The 18410-nt window shown below is 27.5% G+C and overlaps 1 protein-coding gene across 2 annotated transcripts in view; it reads right to left on the minus strand.

Moving 5' to 3' along the window:
* Window positions 1-3363: 3363 nt before the first annotated feature.
* LOC134830653 (neural-cadherin-like) overlaps window positions 3364-18410 on the minus strand; it is a 165737-nt gene continuing 150690 nt past the window's right edge. The window contains exons 7-14 of one of the 2 annotated variants that reach the window (XM_063844203.1): window positions 14581-14745; window positions 9541-9678; window positions 7807-9130; window positions 4928-7403; window positions 4155-4396; window positions 3872-4081; window positions 3628-3798; window positions 3364-3558 (exon numbers count right to left, since the gene is read on the minus strand). In XM_063844203.1, the coding sequence (XP_063700273.1) occupies window positions 3512-3558; window positions 3628-3798; window positions 3872-4081; window positions 4155-4396; window positions 4928-7403; window positions 7807-9130; window positions 9541-9678; window positions 14581-14745 (4773 nt within the window). In that variant the 3' untranslated portion in view covers window positions 3364-3511. Of the gene's footprint in view, window positions 3559-3627; window positions 3799-3871; window positions 4094-4154; window positions 4397-4927; window positions 7404-7806; window positions 9131-9540; window positions 9679-14580; window positions 14746-18410 lie in introns of both variants that reach the window. The other variant, XM_063844202.1, reaches the window with a different exon arrangement.

Here is an 18410-nt window from a genome sequence, read left to right on the forward strand (position 1 = left end):
ATTATTAAAATTATTAAAATTATTAAAATTATTAAAATTATTAAAATTATTAAAATTATTAAAATTATTAAAATTATTAAAATTATTAAAATTACTAAAATTATTAAAATTATTAAAACTAATAAAATTATTAAAATTATTAAAATTATTAAAATTATTAAAATTATTAAAATTTTTAAAATTATAAAATTATTAAAATTATTAAAATTATTAAAATTATTAAAATTTTTAAAATTATTAAAATTATTAAAATTATTAAAATTATTAAAATTATTAAAATTATTAAAATTATTAAAATTATTAAAATTATTAAAATTTTTAAAATTATTAAAATTATTAAAATTATTAAAATTATTAAAATTATTAAAATTATTAAAATTATTAAAATTATTAAAATTATTAAAATTATTAAAATTATTAAAATTATTAAAATTATTAAAATTATTAAAATTATTAAAATTATTAAAATTATTAAAATTATTAAAATTATTAAAATTATTAAAATTATTAAAATTATTAAAATTATTAAAATTATTAAAATAATCGCAACATTTTTCAACTTACCTCAATAAATTTCAGAGAAATTTTTCTCACAAAATCGCAACAAAACGTCACATTAATGCGTCAAAATAAAATCTTTAAGCACATTTCTCGTCTCACAGTGTTTCTAACAAACATTTTTATGCATTTGATATGAAAAGAGAGATGAATGGTGGCTTGTTGTTGTTGCTCTTACACTACTTTATACTTCTGTTGTTCCCCGTAATAGCTAAAATACAGTAGAATCATGTTTCCTCCTCCGTTTCGATGCTGGAGGATGAGAAAAAAATAGTGGATGTCAGGATGTGCAGAGCAGTATATGTGCTTTTCTTTAATTTTCCCTATTTTTTCCTCATTGTTATCGTGGCATAGCGGCGCACGTGGTATATATGCTCCGAGTTTCACAAAAAAAAATTTTTGTAGGTCAACATGATCTATTGTGTACTGTTTGCTATCACATTGTACTTATTATTATTATATATAGATTATATTGTTGCAACTTTTGCATTTTGACTGTAGCTCGTTGGAAGGCAATGAATAATAAAAGATGCCACAAGGAAAAACACAATTTTCGTTTTAAGGAAAAATATTACAAATGTTCTTTTTTTTCTTATTTTCCTCCCTTTTGGTTACAAAAAAATAGAGCTTTTACTGTTATTACGAAAAAATCATAATAATAAATAAGAAAATCGTTCATCAAGAAATTGCAAAAAAAAAATATATTACTTCAATAACCTCGATTGGAAAGAGACACAAGGGAAAAAAGTCATGAATTCGCAAAATGAACATTTTAATTATTTTGTATTTTTCGAATCAATATTTTCCCTGACAAATAAATGCAACCTCAATCAGATATCAATTAGTTACCGAATTTTCCGCTTGATATAATTCTCGTACATGTTGTTAAATAATATGAAAATTGATAAAATCTTCAATGTACCGTAAAATGTGGTTACCTTTTGTATTGATTCTGCAAAATGACACAAAAATATACTTACCCCAAACAAGGAAGCTGAATCTGATTCATTAATGAAATAAAAACACAAAATAATTATTTTTAATTTATTTATGTATTTTTTTATTTCGTCGTCGTATTATTTTTTTGTAGTAATAATTTTCTTTTTTTAAATGTTTTTGTTGTTGTTTTCTCTTCCATAAAATTTTATTATTGTTTAAATTTATTATTAGTTACTTACAGGTTTTTTTCAACACATTTTTAATGTATTTTTTTTTAGTAATATTATTATATTTAATATATATATATTTTTTATATTATACTTTATATAAATTGAATTCAACGATCCTTTTTTATATATGTTTATTATATATACTATAATGTATAATATAATTTTAATAATAATATATCTCATTTTTTCCTATATATTTTTTTTAGTTTTAAATAATTTATAATTATTTTATTAGAATATTATATAAAAAATTTATTATTTTTTATTAATTTAAATATTTATTTACATTAAATTCAATAAAAAAATAATAAATGTAAAAATAATAAAATTATTTATGTACAAAAAATGTATGTACAAAATCACTCATAAACATTTATGAATTGAATGAAATATTTATTATTTATGAATTTATTATGTTACATCAATATATATATTTTTTGAATCCTATGTTAAAGTCCTTTTAATGTTGTCAAAGTGATTTTATTTCAATAATATTAAAATATAAATCTATTTGATACACAATATTTTCAATTATTTTAATGAACGGGTTTTATTATCATCAATGATATTCGTTATTATTGGTAATATAATACAAATTTAGCTAATAGGTACTATTCTAAGTATTCATTAATAATAACAACTTTTGATTAATTTAACAAGAAAAAAGTATTTACAAGTATTTTATTGTGTCATAATTAAATATATTTATGTACAAAATATCCTTTATTTTATCCGTTTTAATTATATTTTATTTTATTACATTTTACACAAATTATCATCATGTTTTATAACTTTTTTTTAAGGGTAATGCTTTTGATTTTAATGCTTTTTATTTATTTCACGTTTGAACAGGTTTGAACAAAAATAATTGGATACTTTGATGAATTTTAATGATAAGTAAAAATTATTAGCTGGATGACGAAATTTTCAATTATTTTAATTGCTCTAATATTGTGATGAGTATCACAATAAAATGATTAAATTTCAACAATAATAATAAATATTTGTATATAATAATGATAATATTAATATAATATATACAAAAAATAAGTTTTTGATTATTATTATTGTTGGTAATAATTAACAAGTATAAAATTGTTGAATAAAATATTTTTTTAAAAAAATTAACAATATATCGATGTCATTTTCTATTATTTCTTTGCAACAATTTCTTATTGATTTTTTATTATTTATATATAATATGTACAAAACTGACTTATAAAAAATTGTTTTTATCCAGAAACAGTTTCTATGAATTTTATATTATATTTATTTATTATTAAATTCCTTCTTTTGCTACAATTCCATCGTCTATGATATTTTGCTCTACTTTGAGAAAGGGAAGTTTTCTTGGAAATAGTAGTTTTTAGGTTATAATAATAAAAAGAAAATATGAAAAAAAGGATTCGTGGAAGGAAAAAATTCGTATGTAGTCCTAACTAACGGAAGCTGCGCCAATCATGTCGCAAATTTTCGTCTCTACATCATCAAGAAGTTGTTTCTTTGAATTTTTCTTTGTACAAATATTCTTACTACTACTATTACTATTATTATTACCTCGAGTGAGTGTACGATGATCGTCTTTGATAGCCATGCGATTTAGCTTGAGGGTGTTCATGTTCGCTGTCGAAGTCGCGTCGCTCACAAAAAGTATCTTATGACAATTATTATGACTACTATTACTAATGGAATCGTTATCACTGGCATAAAGATGGCAAATTTTATCAAAAGATGGACCCGCGGATGTCGTTATTAACTTATAATCGTGCGTCACATCATCATCATCAGTTCCTGTGTTCGATAATCGGAATAGGAATAGGAAGAGATTGAGCTAGAACAAAATACATGCACAGTTAATATTTTTTTTATCTACCAGAATTCGGTAATGAACTGAGAGAACCTTGTGAAGTACTTCCGCCGCCGCCTTCGTACACGTAGCTCCGTAAATCGTCGTGATACGGCACTGCTGTCGTCCCGGGACACATTTCGACGTCAACGCGGCGTTTTCGTTCCTCAATAAAGATATCAACTTTGCCTATTTTGTCAGATACAACAGCAATATCGGGTCCTACTATATATAATTAAAAAAATTAAATTTTCAATAAAAAAAAAAATTTGGCGGGAAAAATTGGCGGGAAACTTACTCGTAACGGGCACTTTATGTTGCACCAATTCCGGCAATTGACCCAACGGAACTTTTAGCGTCTTCATGTCGAATGCAGTCATGTCATTTTCGCCGCCGCCCTCGTCGCAGTAATTGATGATATTCTCCCGAATATCATCTTTGGTAGGCGGTTTCTTCGTCAAGTGTGATGGACGTCGGCGTGAACACGCAAAGTATATGAACAAAAGAACTACAATGATATCTGTGTGTGTTAGTGTTACTCGAAGCAAAAAAAGGAAAGAAGAAAAAATTTTTTGACTTACTTATGATTACAACTAAACAGGCAACGACAGAGGCCAAGGCACTTGTACTAAGTTTGAGATGCTGTTGCTCACGCACAAACTCACAATTATCGCCGTAATAATCGGCAGGACATGCACACGAATATCGCAAACGTGGCTCTTTGTTGTAGCATGTACCGCCATTGAGACATGGGAAATCCAGGCATTCGTTGCGATCGATACATCCGCGATTGTCGCCCGACATTACAAGGCCTTCGCCGCAACTGTTGAAAAAATTACGAAAAATATTTTTTTTATTTAAATAAATATTAAAAATTATTTAAATAATTTTTTTTATTAAAAAACTAAAAAAAATTGCATTAGAAAATTATTTATTTTTAAATTAAAATTCAGAAAAAAATTGAATTTTTAATTTGAAAAAATATTATTTATTTAAAAATTTTAATTTATTTTTTTTTTCAAATTTAAAATTTATTTTAAAAATTTAAAAAAAAATATTTTTTCTATTTTTAATTATTTTAACAAGTTATTAAAAATTTAAATATTTTTTTATTTTTTTTTTTAATATTAAAATTTTTATCAAAAATAAAGTATTGTTAATTTTTTTGTATATTTATTTATTTAATATTTTTATAATAATTTTAATTTTTTTTTCTAAAATATAATTTTTTTTTATATTATTTAACTTAACTTTTATAAACAATTTGAAAAAAATTAAAAACACTTATTTTCCAATGCAAATTTTAATTTAAAATTTTTTTTTTTAAATATTTTAGAAAAATAAAACTACTTACGTGCATTCAAATTTATTCCACAAATCAACGCAAACAAATGGATCCATGCAAAATGAGTTAGCACACGGATTATTTGACATACAATAACGATCCACATTTCTCGAAACCGAAGCTTGAGCATATTGTGTTCCATTACTTGCAGGCGGCAATGGCAAACTCTTCCCATTGTACCGCAAATCATCAATACAACTATTCTGATAATCATTCTTAACCTCAATTGTCTTAATTCCCGTCGTTTCTGCTTTGCCGCCAACATAAACGCCCTCTTGCTTATCAATTGTCAACCATTGATGTCCTTCAAACGAAAATGTGTCATTATAATTCTTACTTTCGCCGCCATCCAATTCGAGAATTGCTGAGCTTCCATATCGACTGACTTTCAGGAAATGCCATTGCCCATCGTCGATATTAGCAGAAGGTAATGTGACTTCATGTTCTTCCGATTCATTTGGATTGAGGTTATAACGGAAACGAATCCTGCTATTTTTGATATCAACTATTCCGTATTCGCGGTTATGTTGATCTCCGACACGGAAAAGTTCGCCATGTTTCTCACGAGTTCTGAATCGTAACTGGATCTCTGTCGTAAACTTATCAGGTTCGAAGCTCAAAGCGTATTTGATGTAACTTTGTTGTTTGAAGGAAGTTGGAGTTGTTTGATAGTTACAGAGAGGTCCTGTGTATCCAGGTTCACATTCGCATTTTGCTTCGTTAAAGTTACCAACACAGTTTCCGTGTTCCATGCAACGTTGTGTTTGTTCACTCAAGTTACAAACGTCATCAACTTGAGGGCATCCGGGGAAACTATTACGGAATAATCCAGGATGCGCAAGATCGTAAATGATCCCATTATGACGGAAATTACGAATGCATCCATCAAATCCTGTTCCAATTGGTTGATATTGCCATTTTGGATGCGTATAACCAAACTTTTCACGAAAAACTCCGCCAAGCTGTAATGGAGTATTAACATTCAGATATTCATTGAACACGGGAATCTTTCCTTTTGACATGCAATGCGTCGTATCAAAATCAGGTTGAGTGCCTTCCTCATATTCAGTAACTTCTGCATGACGACAATGATCAACTACGAGTTTTATGTCTTCCGCATCCCAAAAGATGTCAATGTGATGCCATTCTCCATTGTTCAATGGAAGTTTCGTCTTTACTTTGAGCTCTAACGTGCCAGATCCGTAATCAATGAGTAAACGAGGATAAGCACTTTCTAACTCCAAGATGATGAAATCAGAGTTCTCAGATTCGCCGTTTGCTTTATTTGGCGGTACAATAGGCCCATTATAGAACAAGACGCCATCTGACTTTCGTGTAATGAACTCCAATGACAGATGCGAATTGTCACACATGTCAAGCGGGGGATACCAAGCCCATCCATTTCCGCGGAAACTTCGTATCGTTTGTTGACATTTTGGACCGGAATAACCTTGAGGGCATGTACATTTTACGCCTGTTTTTGTTTCGAGACATCGACCTCCGTTATAGCAAGGATACGTTTTGCACGTTTCTGTCGTATTGAAATTCCGTGCGCCGCAGGAACATTCAACTTCAGTTGTGATTCGAACGCCTACAAGAGCTGTTCGATTGCTATTCACCAAATAGGGGATTGGATTAATTTGCTCCTTGGTAGTGCACGAACCATTGCAGTTGGCATTCTCGTCAATGCATTCGTCAATGTTCACCATTGTGATATTCACACCGACTTCCTTTTCAATTTCACGCTTGAACAACATAACCAAACCATTGAGACGCACAGGCTTGAAGTAGTAATTCGTTCGTGCAGCAAATCGTACATCAGTAATGGGCGGATTCTCCTGTTTTGCTTGCACACTGAAAACGATAACGTTTTTCTTATCCAAACTCAGTAGCTCGGCAATTTTTCCACGGAATAAATCTAGTTTGCTACGCATCAGTGTCTCACTTTTTGCATTCCATACATTGATAAACTCCTCCGTGCTGATGCCATTCAAACGAATCGAAGCTGAATTCTTTATCGTTTCATAATTTATGTTTTCAATGTGGATCGTGACATTAGCAGTTACATATTGCAAGTGTTTTCGATCTTGTACTTTGAATTTTAGTGAATATCTTCCATCGCGTGCTCCGCGTCGCATTGTTAGCATGCCCGTATGTTCGTTTAAAATAAATCTCGGGTTCTCCTGATCTTCCCAATAGAATTTTTTGTCGTTCAAATCCCAATCGTCAGGATCGTTTACAAAAACTCGACCAATTTGCGTATCGGGGGTTTGTCCTTGATAGTTGTAGATATGGATTTCAGTTGAACCAGCTGCCATTCGATTATCGTTAATGTCTCCAACGACGACAGTTAATGTGCTTGTTCCTGTCATTGGAGGATTTCCGGAATCTTTGATAACAATTGGAATGTGATATTCCTTTTGTTGTTCACGATCAAAGGAACGAAGTGTTGAGACGATTGCTTTGCCTTCTCCGCCAGCAGCTTCTTTAACGAAAATTGAAGAGAAAAATTTAAAGGTAAAATTTAATTTTTTTAATTTGGTCAAATTTTAATTTTTGTTATTTTGAGGTTATGTTTTGACATTTTCAACTAACCTTATATTATATTAAAAATTAAAAAAAATACTAAAAAAATCATTTTAAAAAAAATAAAAACAGTAAACAAAAAAATTGTATCAGAATTGAAAAATTTTTGAAAAAGAACAAAACATTAGCTCAAAAATTATTAGAATTTTGACTTTTTTTGCATTTAAAATTTTTTAATTTAAAAAGTTAGTTGTAATTTGGCATTACATAACCTCAAAATAATTAATTTTTTTAAAAATTTAATCAATTTAACTTTTCGCGTTCAAATATTTTCAAGTATTTTTTTAAAAAAATGTACTTACTTTGATCTTGTTCAACTTTAAAGGACGATCGAATTATATCAGCAGCATTCGGATCAAGTCTAAATTGAAACGGAGGTCCATTTCCGCGTAATCTATCGTCATCATCTACAGCAAAGAGTTCTGCAATCTTCCTCGGAGGTTCATTCTCCTCTACAACAGGACGATATGCTTCCGCTAATCTCGGCGCATTATCATTCACATCTTTAACAATAACTGTCAAGGAAGCTGTTGCTGTTTTCGGCGGAACTCCATCATCTACCGCAAGTATTTCGAGCAAATGCCTCGGATTTGTTTCCCTATCTAAGTGTCTCTGTATACTAACTGTACCATCTTGACTAATAGCGAATTGGCGATTTCGATCTGTGGCTCTATTAATGCTATAAGTTATTCTGCCTTTGCCTCCTTTATCGATATCGAATGCTTTAAATGTGCCAAGTAGCTTTCCTACAGGCGCATCTTCGTTAACACTCGTCTCCAAACTCGCCTTCTTGAATCTAGGAACGTTGTCGTTAATGTCACGCAACTTTACAACTACCCACGAGTGAGCGACATGATATTTGTTAGAGTCATTTATACCAACACTATCAATGACTTGTATTCTAAATCGAAACCCATTCATTTGCATGGGATCCTCAAAATCTAAGGGTTGCACAACTTTTAAACTACCTGTGCCATCGCTATTTTTAATCATCGAGAATTTGTCGGCGCCATAACCGCTATTCTCGATTATCTTGTACTGAAAATCGTTGATTTCGTCTTCGTCGTTCACCGTAACAGTGAGAATCGGTAAATCGGGTACTTTTGTTCCATCTGTTTCCTCAACTTCGACAAACCATTCGTCTTTTGTGAAATGAGGCGGCATATCGTTCAAGTCTTGTACACGAATACTTGCTGTTCCCGTACCTTTTAAGCCGCCTCCATCTGTCGCGACAATTTGCAACGAATAATCTGGCGTTCGTTCGCGATCCAGACAACACACAGCTGTCGTAATGACGCCCGTATCTCGATCAATGTCGAAAATTGGGACACCCGTATCCTCTTCGATGGCATTTTTCTCGATAGAGTACACGAGTTTGGCATTTAGTCCTTCGGAGGGATCGTCAAAGTCGTCAGCTTTCATTCGCATCACTGTGATGCCTGCTGTGCCGTTTTCCGACACATTGCCATAGTAGATGCCTTGGGCGAACGATGGCGCATTATCGTTAACGTCTTTTAAACTAATTGTAACTTCGGCAAAGCCGACTAATCCTTCGCCGCCTTCATCTTGTGCGAAGACGGTAAATTTCCATTGAGCACGCCCGCTTGGCGGATCTCGATTCAATGGCTATGAAGAGAAAAAAAATTAAAATATTCAATGAAAGTTAAAATTTAAATTATTTTTTAAAGATATTTTTAGAAATTAATTCAAATTAGTTTAATTTTTTTTTTTATTTTAAAAAATTATTTTTAAAAATTTTAAATTTTCGACCCAATGCACATTTTATAATTTTTTAAATATTTAATTTCATAATTTTTACACAATTTTAATTTCGAATTTTTGTCTTAATTATTAAAATTATAAAATTTTATCCCAATTTATATTCTAAAATTACTTAATTGATCATTTAAAATTTTTGCCCCAATGCACATTTTGAAAACTTTTAATCAATTGATCAAAATAAATGAAAATAAATTTTCTTTCTTCATTATTACTAAAAAAGTAAAAGTAAAAAAAAAATCAATGAAAAAACTTACTTTTAATACAAAAATTTCCCCTGTAGCTTTATTAATATCAAAATTACTATCAGCTGGATTTTCTGGATCAATTCCCGGTCCAGTTAAAAAATACATAATATTGCTGGGTCTATCGACGTCAGCATCTGTTGCTGTAACCTGAAACGAAAAAGTAAATTTAAAGTCGATTGTAAGTAGCTTGGCATGATATTATGATGATGATGATGGTTATCATTTATTATTATTAGCTCACACGTGTATATATATTGAGAAAAAACAGAAAAAAAAATGAAAAAGGCACGACGATTGTCATTTGTTCAACATAAAAATTTATGTATTCCCTCTTTCTGTGTCTGAGAGCAACATCTGATGGAACATAAAAAAATACGGGAAACAAAATATTCTTGTTACGAATTTTTTTGTGTTTCGGGATCGTTTTTTAAAAAAAATAAAATTTAACATAAAAGAACGATTTTTCTTCATAAATCGAATTTTGATTCAAAAAATTGAATTTTTTGTCAATTTTGGCCCTTTTTCAAATTTTCCATCCCTGTCAAAGTGACAAAAAAAACCTTGAGCTTTATCACGGTAAAAGCATTTTGTTATTTGTTTGTAATTTATTTTTTTCCCTCGTTGTTGTTGTTATTATTTTTCGTGTAGATGAGACATATTTACATGATGCTCAGACACAAAACAGCAAGTCGTTTGTTCCATCAAATTCATTCAAGGAACAACACAAAGAAAGTGGTTTCGAATGTAAATGGGACACTGAAATGTTTGTCTTTTCTTTGTTTATCGTCATCTCAAGACACTTTTGTTGTTTTCATTCGGGGTGTTTGTTGTTATTTCCCATAACAATATGAAGATAATATCGCTTCGTTTTGTGTCGCGCGTCAAATGGGCTCCAAAGTTATTTTAGGACGTTGTTTTTAGTTTATTAGATGATTTTTGAGCGAATTGGAGTGAATTAAATTTTAGTTTATTTTATTTGTTTTTGTTTAATTTAAAAGACGCCCTCTAACGGCGAAGGAAGGAATTTCCTCGATCACACCAACAAAAAAATTTTAACCATGCGAGAAGACAAATTTAATTGGAATTCAATCCTAAAATCAACTAAATACCTTAAAAAGGCAACGAAAAAAAATTCCCGGAAAGATTATTTCTTTTTCAATAATTTCTTTTTATTTCTTCACCACGTGCCGCAATCGAACGTCTTATTAAGCCATAACAGTTGAGGCATAATTCCTGATAAATCCTAAATTCCTCATAAAAATATACGACAAAAAAGTTTTTCTTTCTTTTTTCCTAAAAAAAAAAGAATAAGCCGGAAAATAAAAAAAAAATCTTTAACTTTATTTAACCCGTTTCTAAAGCATTAAAGAAAATTTTGGGACCATCAGTTTTATTAATGTTAATATACCCCAAAATAAAATACTTCCTAATAATGACCTTTTCTGATCTATCGCACGCATGAAAACACGAAATATTATTACAGCAGTAAAAGGTTGATATTGAAAATATTCTCTCTTTTTTTTAAACCAGAGAGATATTTCAGAGGTTTTTATTTAAATAAAGTAAACCATATTATAAGGGTTTTCGTAAATAATGGAGTACATGCCGCCTCAGATGTTTTAACTTATACTTTACATGGATAAAAAAAAGTACATTTTTCTTAATAACTTCAAATTCCCGAAAAAAAGGAGGGAAAAAATAAAATACATTTCCAAATGAAAAAATACAAAAAAAAATCAACAGGGTGAAATCCTTTCCTATCATCCATGCATGTTTTTATTTTTCAGGTAAAAATTTTTATTTAATTTTTTTTTGTTTTACATTTTTTACTTTTCCCGCCATTTTTTATCAGATCGCATTCCCTCCAAAAAAATGGCGCGAAAAAAAAGTAATTTATAAAATGACGGAAAATGTCAAATTTTAAGTTCTCAAATATTGACAGACATCCAATAAATCTCAATAAAAACACAAAATTGAAGTGCTCTTCAAAAAAATACAAAAAAACTCGTTAGTGAAAAAAAATAAAGAGATGAAGCACTTTTGGACTATCGGATTATTCTGTCTATCTACATTAAGCCATATATGTATGTAAGGCACTTGTGATGTAAATAATACATTCAACTTTTTTTTGTGTTTCTTTTCAATTCCAACGCTCACGAACAACAACAAAAAAAGAGGATTTCCCTTTCACAACGAACTGAACAACTTATAGGTAGGCACAAAAAAAAGGTAAAAAAATGTATCTAGAGTTAAACCCATTTCCATTACAATCTACTATAATATTATTATCATTATTAAATTTTCATGCCTAAGGCGACAGATAACACGACACCTTTTTTGCATGCTAAATTCTGCTTTTGTCTTGCTTTTTTTTTGTGTCATATTTATTTCGGAGCATGCGGATTTTACATTTTGACTCCATATTCGTATTTTATTTATTTTTTTTTCTCAAACACAAAAAAAAAATGCACTTATGAATGGAACCGACGTGTTGTTTCTTTTATTAACGCTCGAGATCTCTCGAAAGTGTTTGTGATTGTTATTATACGCGAGTTGTTTGCACTGCCAAAGCACGTGGTTAGCACACAAACCTTTTGTTTATGAAGCGACACGAAGGATTTCAGTCGTTGCAAAATTGAATAACCAAACGCATTTACAGAATAAATATTAGTTTTACACCTGTAAAATGGGGATGTGACGTGAAGAAGAGGTACTTTACATGACACGACGACAAAGGATGCTCTCAGAAAAAACGGGAAAAAAATATGAACGAATGTTTGTCTTTTGGATTGCATTTTGGATGAAAAAGTGTAAATGTCAAGGCGAAAAAAAAAATTTTTTTTTTGATTTGTAATGAAATAGCCTTGGAATTGCATTATTTGTTGCAAAGATAAGTAGCTTTGAAAATGTATTTTTTTGAAGGAGAAATGCATTAAGATGAAAAGCATCCATGAAAGGCACTAAGAGATAGATAAGTTTGTGTTTATTGTGATGCTTTTAGAACAAAAGAGACTCAAATGATGATAAAAGTAGATTTTTTTTGTCTTACTGAACTTATGTTTTTTTTTCTTTAGTATGAAGGATATTAATTGAGCGCATTTAAAATTTCGTTCTGAAAATTTTCTAAAATTCATAATTTCAAAAAAAAAAAAAAAAAAATAATTCAATTCGCAAATTTTTATAAAAAAAATTGTTTAACGAATATTTTTTTTTCATATTTTCATAAATAAATTTAACCAAACTTAAAAGACTTAATTTTAATTAAAATTAATTGAATTATTTATTTAATTGAATACCTATTTAATTTTATTTTTATTTTTTAATTTTATTATTTATTTAATTGAATTAGGATTAAATTTAATAAATATAAATAGAATTCAAGAAGTTAAAAAAAAAAACTTTTTTTTTTGTTCAAATAAAAATTTTAATCAAACCGATATTACTTAAAAAAATTAAAAATTTTTTTTTTGCATTTTTTAAAATTTATAACTTGTTGATAAATTACAAAATATCGAGTTGATAGAAATTAAAAATAAAAAAAAATTGATTCTTTTCAAAAGTTTCAATATTTTTAAGTAAAAATTAATAAAAAAAAACAAAAAAATTAAAATAAAAAAAATATTTATTAATTAAATTTAAAATTGATTAATTAATTTATTATTTAATTAGTAAATTAAAAATAATTAATAAATAAATAAATAAATTATTTAGGTAATAAATAAAAAAAATATCTCTTAAAATTCTGAAATTTAGAAATTAAAAAAAAATTATTTTTCAAAAAAATTTTAAAAAATATTAATAATAAAAAAAAAATCAAACAGAAATAATAAATTACTTAAGATTTTTTTTCTGTTAATTTTTTTTACTTTTATTTTTATAATAAGAAAACTTTAAAAAAATTTCCTCAGGTAACTCAAAACGTTTTTTTTAATATCTCAAAACTTTTAATAGACAATTTCTTTCTTTCTTTCAGGCTGATTCTGACTCTTCGTTCAATGTGTTTGTCATTACAAAGGAGAAAAGTGTGGAAAACGACTCTTGAAACAATACTTTTTAGCAGAAACAAACTAAAGGTACCTTTCATATATTTTTAACTACATCCCGACATCATCGTCATAGAAAATGTAAAACAATTGAAATAGAATTCTTTTATCTCTTTTCAAAAAATAAAGTTTTTTTTTTGCTAAAGTAGTTGCATGCAATTGCAGAAAAATGCAGGGAATCAACTTATCTACGCTTTTGTATGCAATTTCGCTACTTTTTCACGTATTTGCGGAAACTTGTGTGTGTGTGCATGTCACAAGTGAAATGTTTATTTTACTTTTTTTTTCTCTACATGTTTCTCTCTCGCTACAACAAATGAATACTACCAGCAAAAATGTGTTTCAGTTTTTTTTCTTCTTTTTTAGAACAATATCTTTGAGTGTGTGTGTGTGAAATTCTACGAAAAACAATAAGATATCCTTTTATTTAATGCAGTGCACACACTTTCGTGCACAATATGCGCTTGTTGCAAGATTTGTTTGAAACACTTAACAGATTTTCTGTTATTTGCTGAGGTTTTTTAGCGTGCAAATTCTCGCATGGCATGCATTTGACAATTCGCAATCATATCTTTGTCGTACAAATTGTTCGTACAGGTATGTTTCTGTAACGTATGTGCCCGTACAGATTAAGCTCTGTACGAAAAGTAAGCAAAAAAGAAAGGATTTTCTTGTTTTAAACAATAGTAAAAGTTATGCAGGTGTGTTCATCAGATAAAAAGTAGTTTTTCTCCGTATTGGATGCTTATTATTATTGTTTTCCTGCACAAAAAAACTTTTTTCTTTCTCGTAGAATAGAAAAATCATTTTCCTTTAAGAAGTTTCGTAAAACTTAAAAAAAAGTACTTTTTATGCACACCTTGACGATGAAAACAATGAAAAAAAGAAGAAAAAGAAGTAGATTGACTACAAAACAAGTGAATTGTTTGCTTTCTTCTTGGCAAATTTCTTGTGTAGTTGTCGGAAAATGCATGATAAATGAAGCAAAAATACAAAAATTTCTTACCTTAATAACTTTTTTCGGTAATCCACGATCATCTTCTTCGGTGATTTGTGTGCGATATGATGTTTTATCAAAAATCGGTGGATTATCATTGACATCGCGAACATGTACAATAACAGTCGTAAAGTTCTCTTTACGATTATCAGTCGCTTGAATTTTAAGTTCATACTGAAAAAAATTTAAATTTATTCATTAATTATTATTGTTTTCTTTTTTCAAATATTAATTTAATTTTTTTTTTAATTTTATAATTTTAAATATTTTTTTTATTTTTAATTTTTTAAAATAAAATTCAAATAATAAAAAAATTTTAATTTTAAATAAAAAAAAATTGGAAAAAATTAATTTAGGTTTTTTAACTAATTAATTTAATCAAATTTATTTATTTTAAATAATTTTAATTATTATTTTTTACCGCATTTCGAAGAAAAGATGCGGTATTAAATTCGACTTGTCGTGTGTGTGTTCCGGTGTGCCCACAAAATTTTTGTAAGTTATTCTTAGTTATTTAAGTACCCTAAGGGTCTCTGGGCATAAAAAAATTAAATTAAAAAAAAATTCCTTTGACATAGTTTTATTTTGAAAACTAAATCAAGAGCAAAAAAACTGTGTCAAAAACTGTGTCAAAGCAATTTTTGTCAAATCTTGCTCCAAATGGATAAAAATTTGTCAGAAGGGCTCTAATTTCTCATTTTTATTCATTTTCTAACTCAAAACTGCCAAAAAATTGAAACTGAAAAATTTTTTTTCCTTTGACATAGTTTTGTTTTGAAAACTAAATCAAGAGCAAAAAAACTGTGTCAAAAACTGTGTCTAAATCTTGTTCAATGCTAATTTTTTCAAATCTTGCTCCAAATGGATAAAAATTTGTCAGAGGGCTCTAATTTATCATTTTTAATCATTTTATAACTCAAAACTGCCAAAAAATTGAAACTGAAAAATTTTTTTCCTTTGACATAGTTTTGTTTTGAAAACTAAATCAAGAGAAAAAAAACTGTGTCAAAAACTGTGTCAAAGCAATTTTTTCAAATCTTGCTCCAAATGGATAAAAATTTGTCAGAGGGCTCTAATTTATCATTTTTAATCATTTTATAACTCAAAACTACCAAAAAATTGAAACTGAAAAATTTTTTTCCTTTGACATAGTTTTGTTTTGAAAACTAAATCAAGAGCAAAAAAACTGTGTCAAAAACTGTGTCAAAGCCATTTTTGACAAATCTTGCTCCAAATGGATTAAAAATTTGTAAGAGGGCTCTAATTTATCATTTTTAATCATTTTAAAAAACTGTGTACCAAAAACTGTGTCAAAAAAACAAATGGATAAAAATTTGTCAGAGGGCTCTAATTTATCATTTTTAATCATTTTATAACTCAAAACTCCAAAAAAATTGAAACTGAAAAAATTTTTTTCCTTTGACATAGTTTTGTTTTGAAAACTAAATCAAGAGCAAAAAAACTGTGTCAAAAACTGTGTCAAAGCCATTTTTGACAAATCTTGCTCCAAATGGATTAAAATTTGTCAGAGGGCTCTAATTTATCATTTTTAATCATTTTATAACTCAAAACTACCAAAAAATTGAAACTGAAAATTTTTTTTTCCTTTGACATAGTTTTGTTTTGAAAACTAAATCAAGAGCAAAAAAAAAAAAACAAATTTGTGCTCTAATTTATCAAAAACATAGTTTTGTGAAAACTAAATCAAAGCAAAAAAACTTGTCAAAAACTGTTTGTCAAATCTTGCTCCAAATGGATAAAAATTTGTCAGAGGGCTCTAATTTATCATTTTTAATCATTTTATAACTCAAAACTGCCAAAAAATTGAAACTGAAAAAATTTTTTTCCTTTGACATAGTTTTGTTTTGAAAACTAAATCAAGAGCAAAAAAACTGTGTTAAAAACTGTGTCAAAGCAATTTTTGTCAAATCTTGCTCCAAATGGATAAAAATTTGTCAGAGGGCTCTAATTTATCATTTTTAATCATTTTATAACTCAAAACTGCCAAAAAATTGAAACTGAAAAATTTTTTTTCCTTTGACATAGTTTTGTTTTGAAAACTAAATCAAGAGCAAAAAAACTGTGTCAAAGCAATTTTTGTCAAATCTTGCTCCAAATGGATAAAAATTTATCAGAGGGGCTCTAATTTATCATTTTTAATCATTTTGCAACTGCCAAAAAATAGAAACTGAAAAAAAATTTTCATTGACATGGTTTTGATTAAAATGTGTATGGAATTGCGAAAGGGTCATGAGGAGTACGAAAATGTGAATTGAGGAGTACAAAAAATCGTAGATATATAACATCGAAATGCGGTATGGTTCTGTAGACGACTACTTTCTCTATTTTTTTTTTAATTTTTGGTTCATACAAAAAAAAATATTAAAATTTATTTATTTTAAAATTTAATTCATTGGATTATTAACAAATTAAATTTTATTTTATTTAATTTAATATATTAATGATTCAATAAATTAATTAATAAATAATTTAAAATTTTTTTAGTACAATAAAAAATAAAATTAAAAAAAAACTATATTCAAAAAAATTTATATAAGTTTTTTTTAAATTGATTTATTTTTAATTTTAAAAATTATTATTTAATTTATTAAAAATAAAAAAAATGTTAATAAAATAAAATTAGTCATGGTTACTTGTCTTTTCAACAAAGCAAAAAAAAAACAAAAAATGCGTGATAAGCACAATTAAATACATAATAAAGTTGTCAAGTAACGTGAGAACGAAAGAGGGCAAAAAAAAAACGATGATGCAGGATTTTGCTCTAAATATTGAATAACGCAAGAAAAAAGTAAAGAAAAACGAAAGTGTATAAAAAATAAATTAAATTACAAACATTTTTTGGCTTCGTTAGGGACGAGTCACGATTCGAGAAATACACACATGAGGAGTGTCGTCGTCGTCGTCGTTTCGGAAAATACAATCAAATAAGGGATTTTACGATCATTATTTAGTTGAATAATTTAGTTTGGCGTGACCAGAAAAAATGACCAGACAAAATGTGTGTCGAGATAAATTGTCGTCACACGAAACGAAGATGAAACGAGTGAAATTGCAGAAGGAAAAAAAAATTGCGGTAAAACTTTGACAAGAGAGTGTGTGTATGATAAATGGATTGATGAGACTTGACATTTCTCTAACAAGGGCAAACTAGGCGACTTGACACTGATGGCGAAGAATAAAAAGACAAATCCGAAAACAAAATGAGAGAAAATGAGAATTTTTCGTGATAATAAGGGGCAATAGGTTATTGGAATGATTCTGAAGAAAAAGAGATGAATTCATTAGAAAATTTTTGTGAAATAAAAATTCAATAATTTTTTTTTTTGTAATATGAGTCAATTTAAAATTTTTATCAATAAAAAAAACAAATTAAAATTAAAAAATTAAAAAAAAATTAATTAAAAAAATAATTTAAAAAAATAATTTTTTAAATTAAAAAATAAAATTGTTAATTAAATAAATTATTAATTTTGTAAATTACATAAAAAATAATACGAAATTAAAAAAATATTTTTTTATTGAAATTTAGTAAAATTAAATAAAAATAATAAATAAAAAAATAAATTAAAATAAAAAATTAAATTTAAATTAAAAAAAAATAAATTAAAAATTAATATTGAAGTTAATTAAAATTAAATTTAAAAAATGAATAAAAAAAATTAAAATAAATTTTTTAAAATAATTTTTTTATTCCAAATAAAAATTCAATTTCTTGCTTTTTAATAAAATATTATTTTTTTTAAATTTTTTAGTAATTTTTTTTTTTTAATTTCACGAAAAAATTCTCTTGTAAATTTGCCAATTTACGTTAAAAAGAT

The sequence above is a fragment of the Culicoides brevitarsis genome, chromosome 2 (genome assembly GCF_036172545.1).
Source record: "Culicoides brevitarsis isolate CSIRO-B50_1 chromosome 2, AGI_CSIRO_Cbre_v1, whole genome shotgun sequence".
In the NCBI taxonomy this organism is placed as follows: domain Eukaryota; kingdom Metazoa; phylum Arthropoda; class Insecta; order Diptera; family Ceratopogonidae; genus Culicoides; species Culicoides brevitarsis.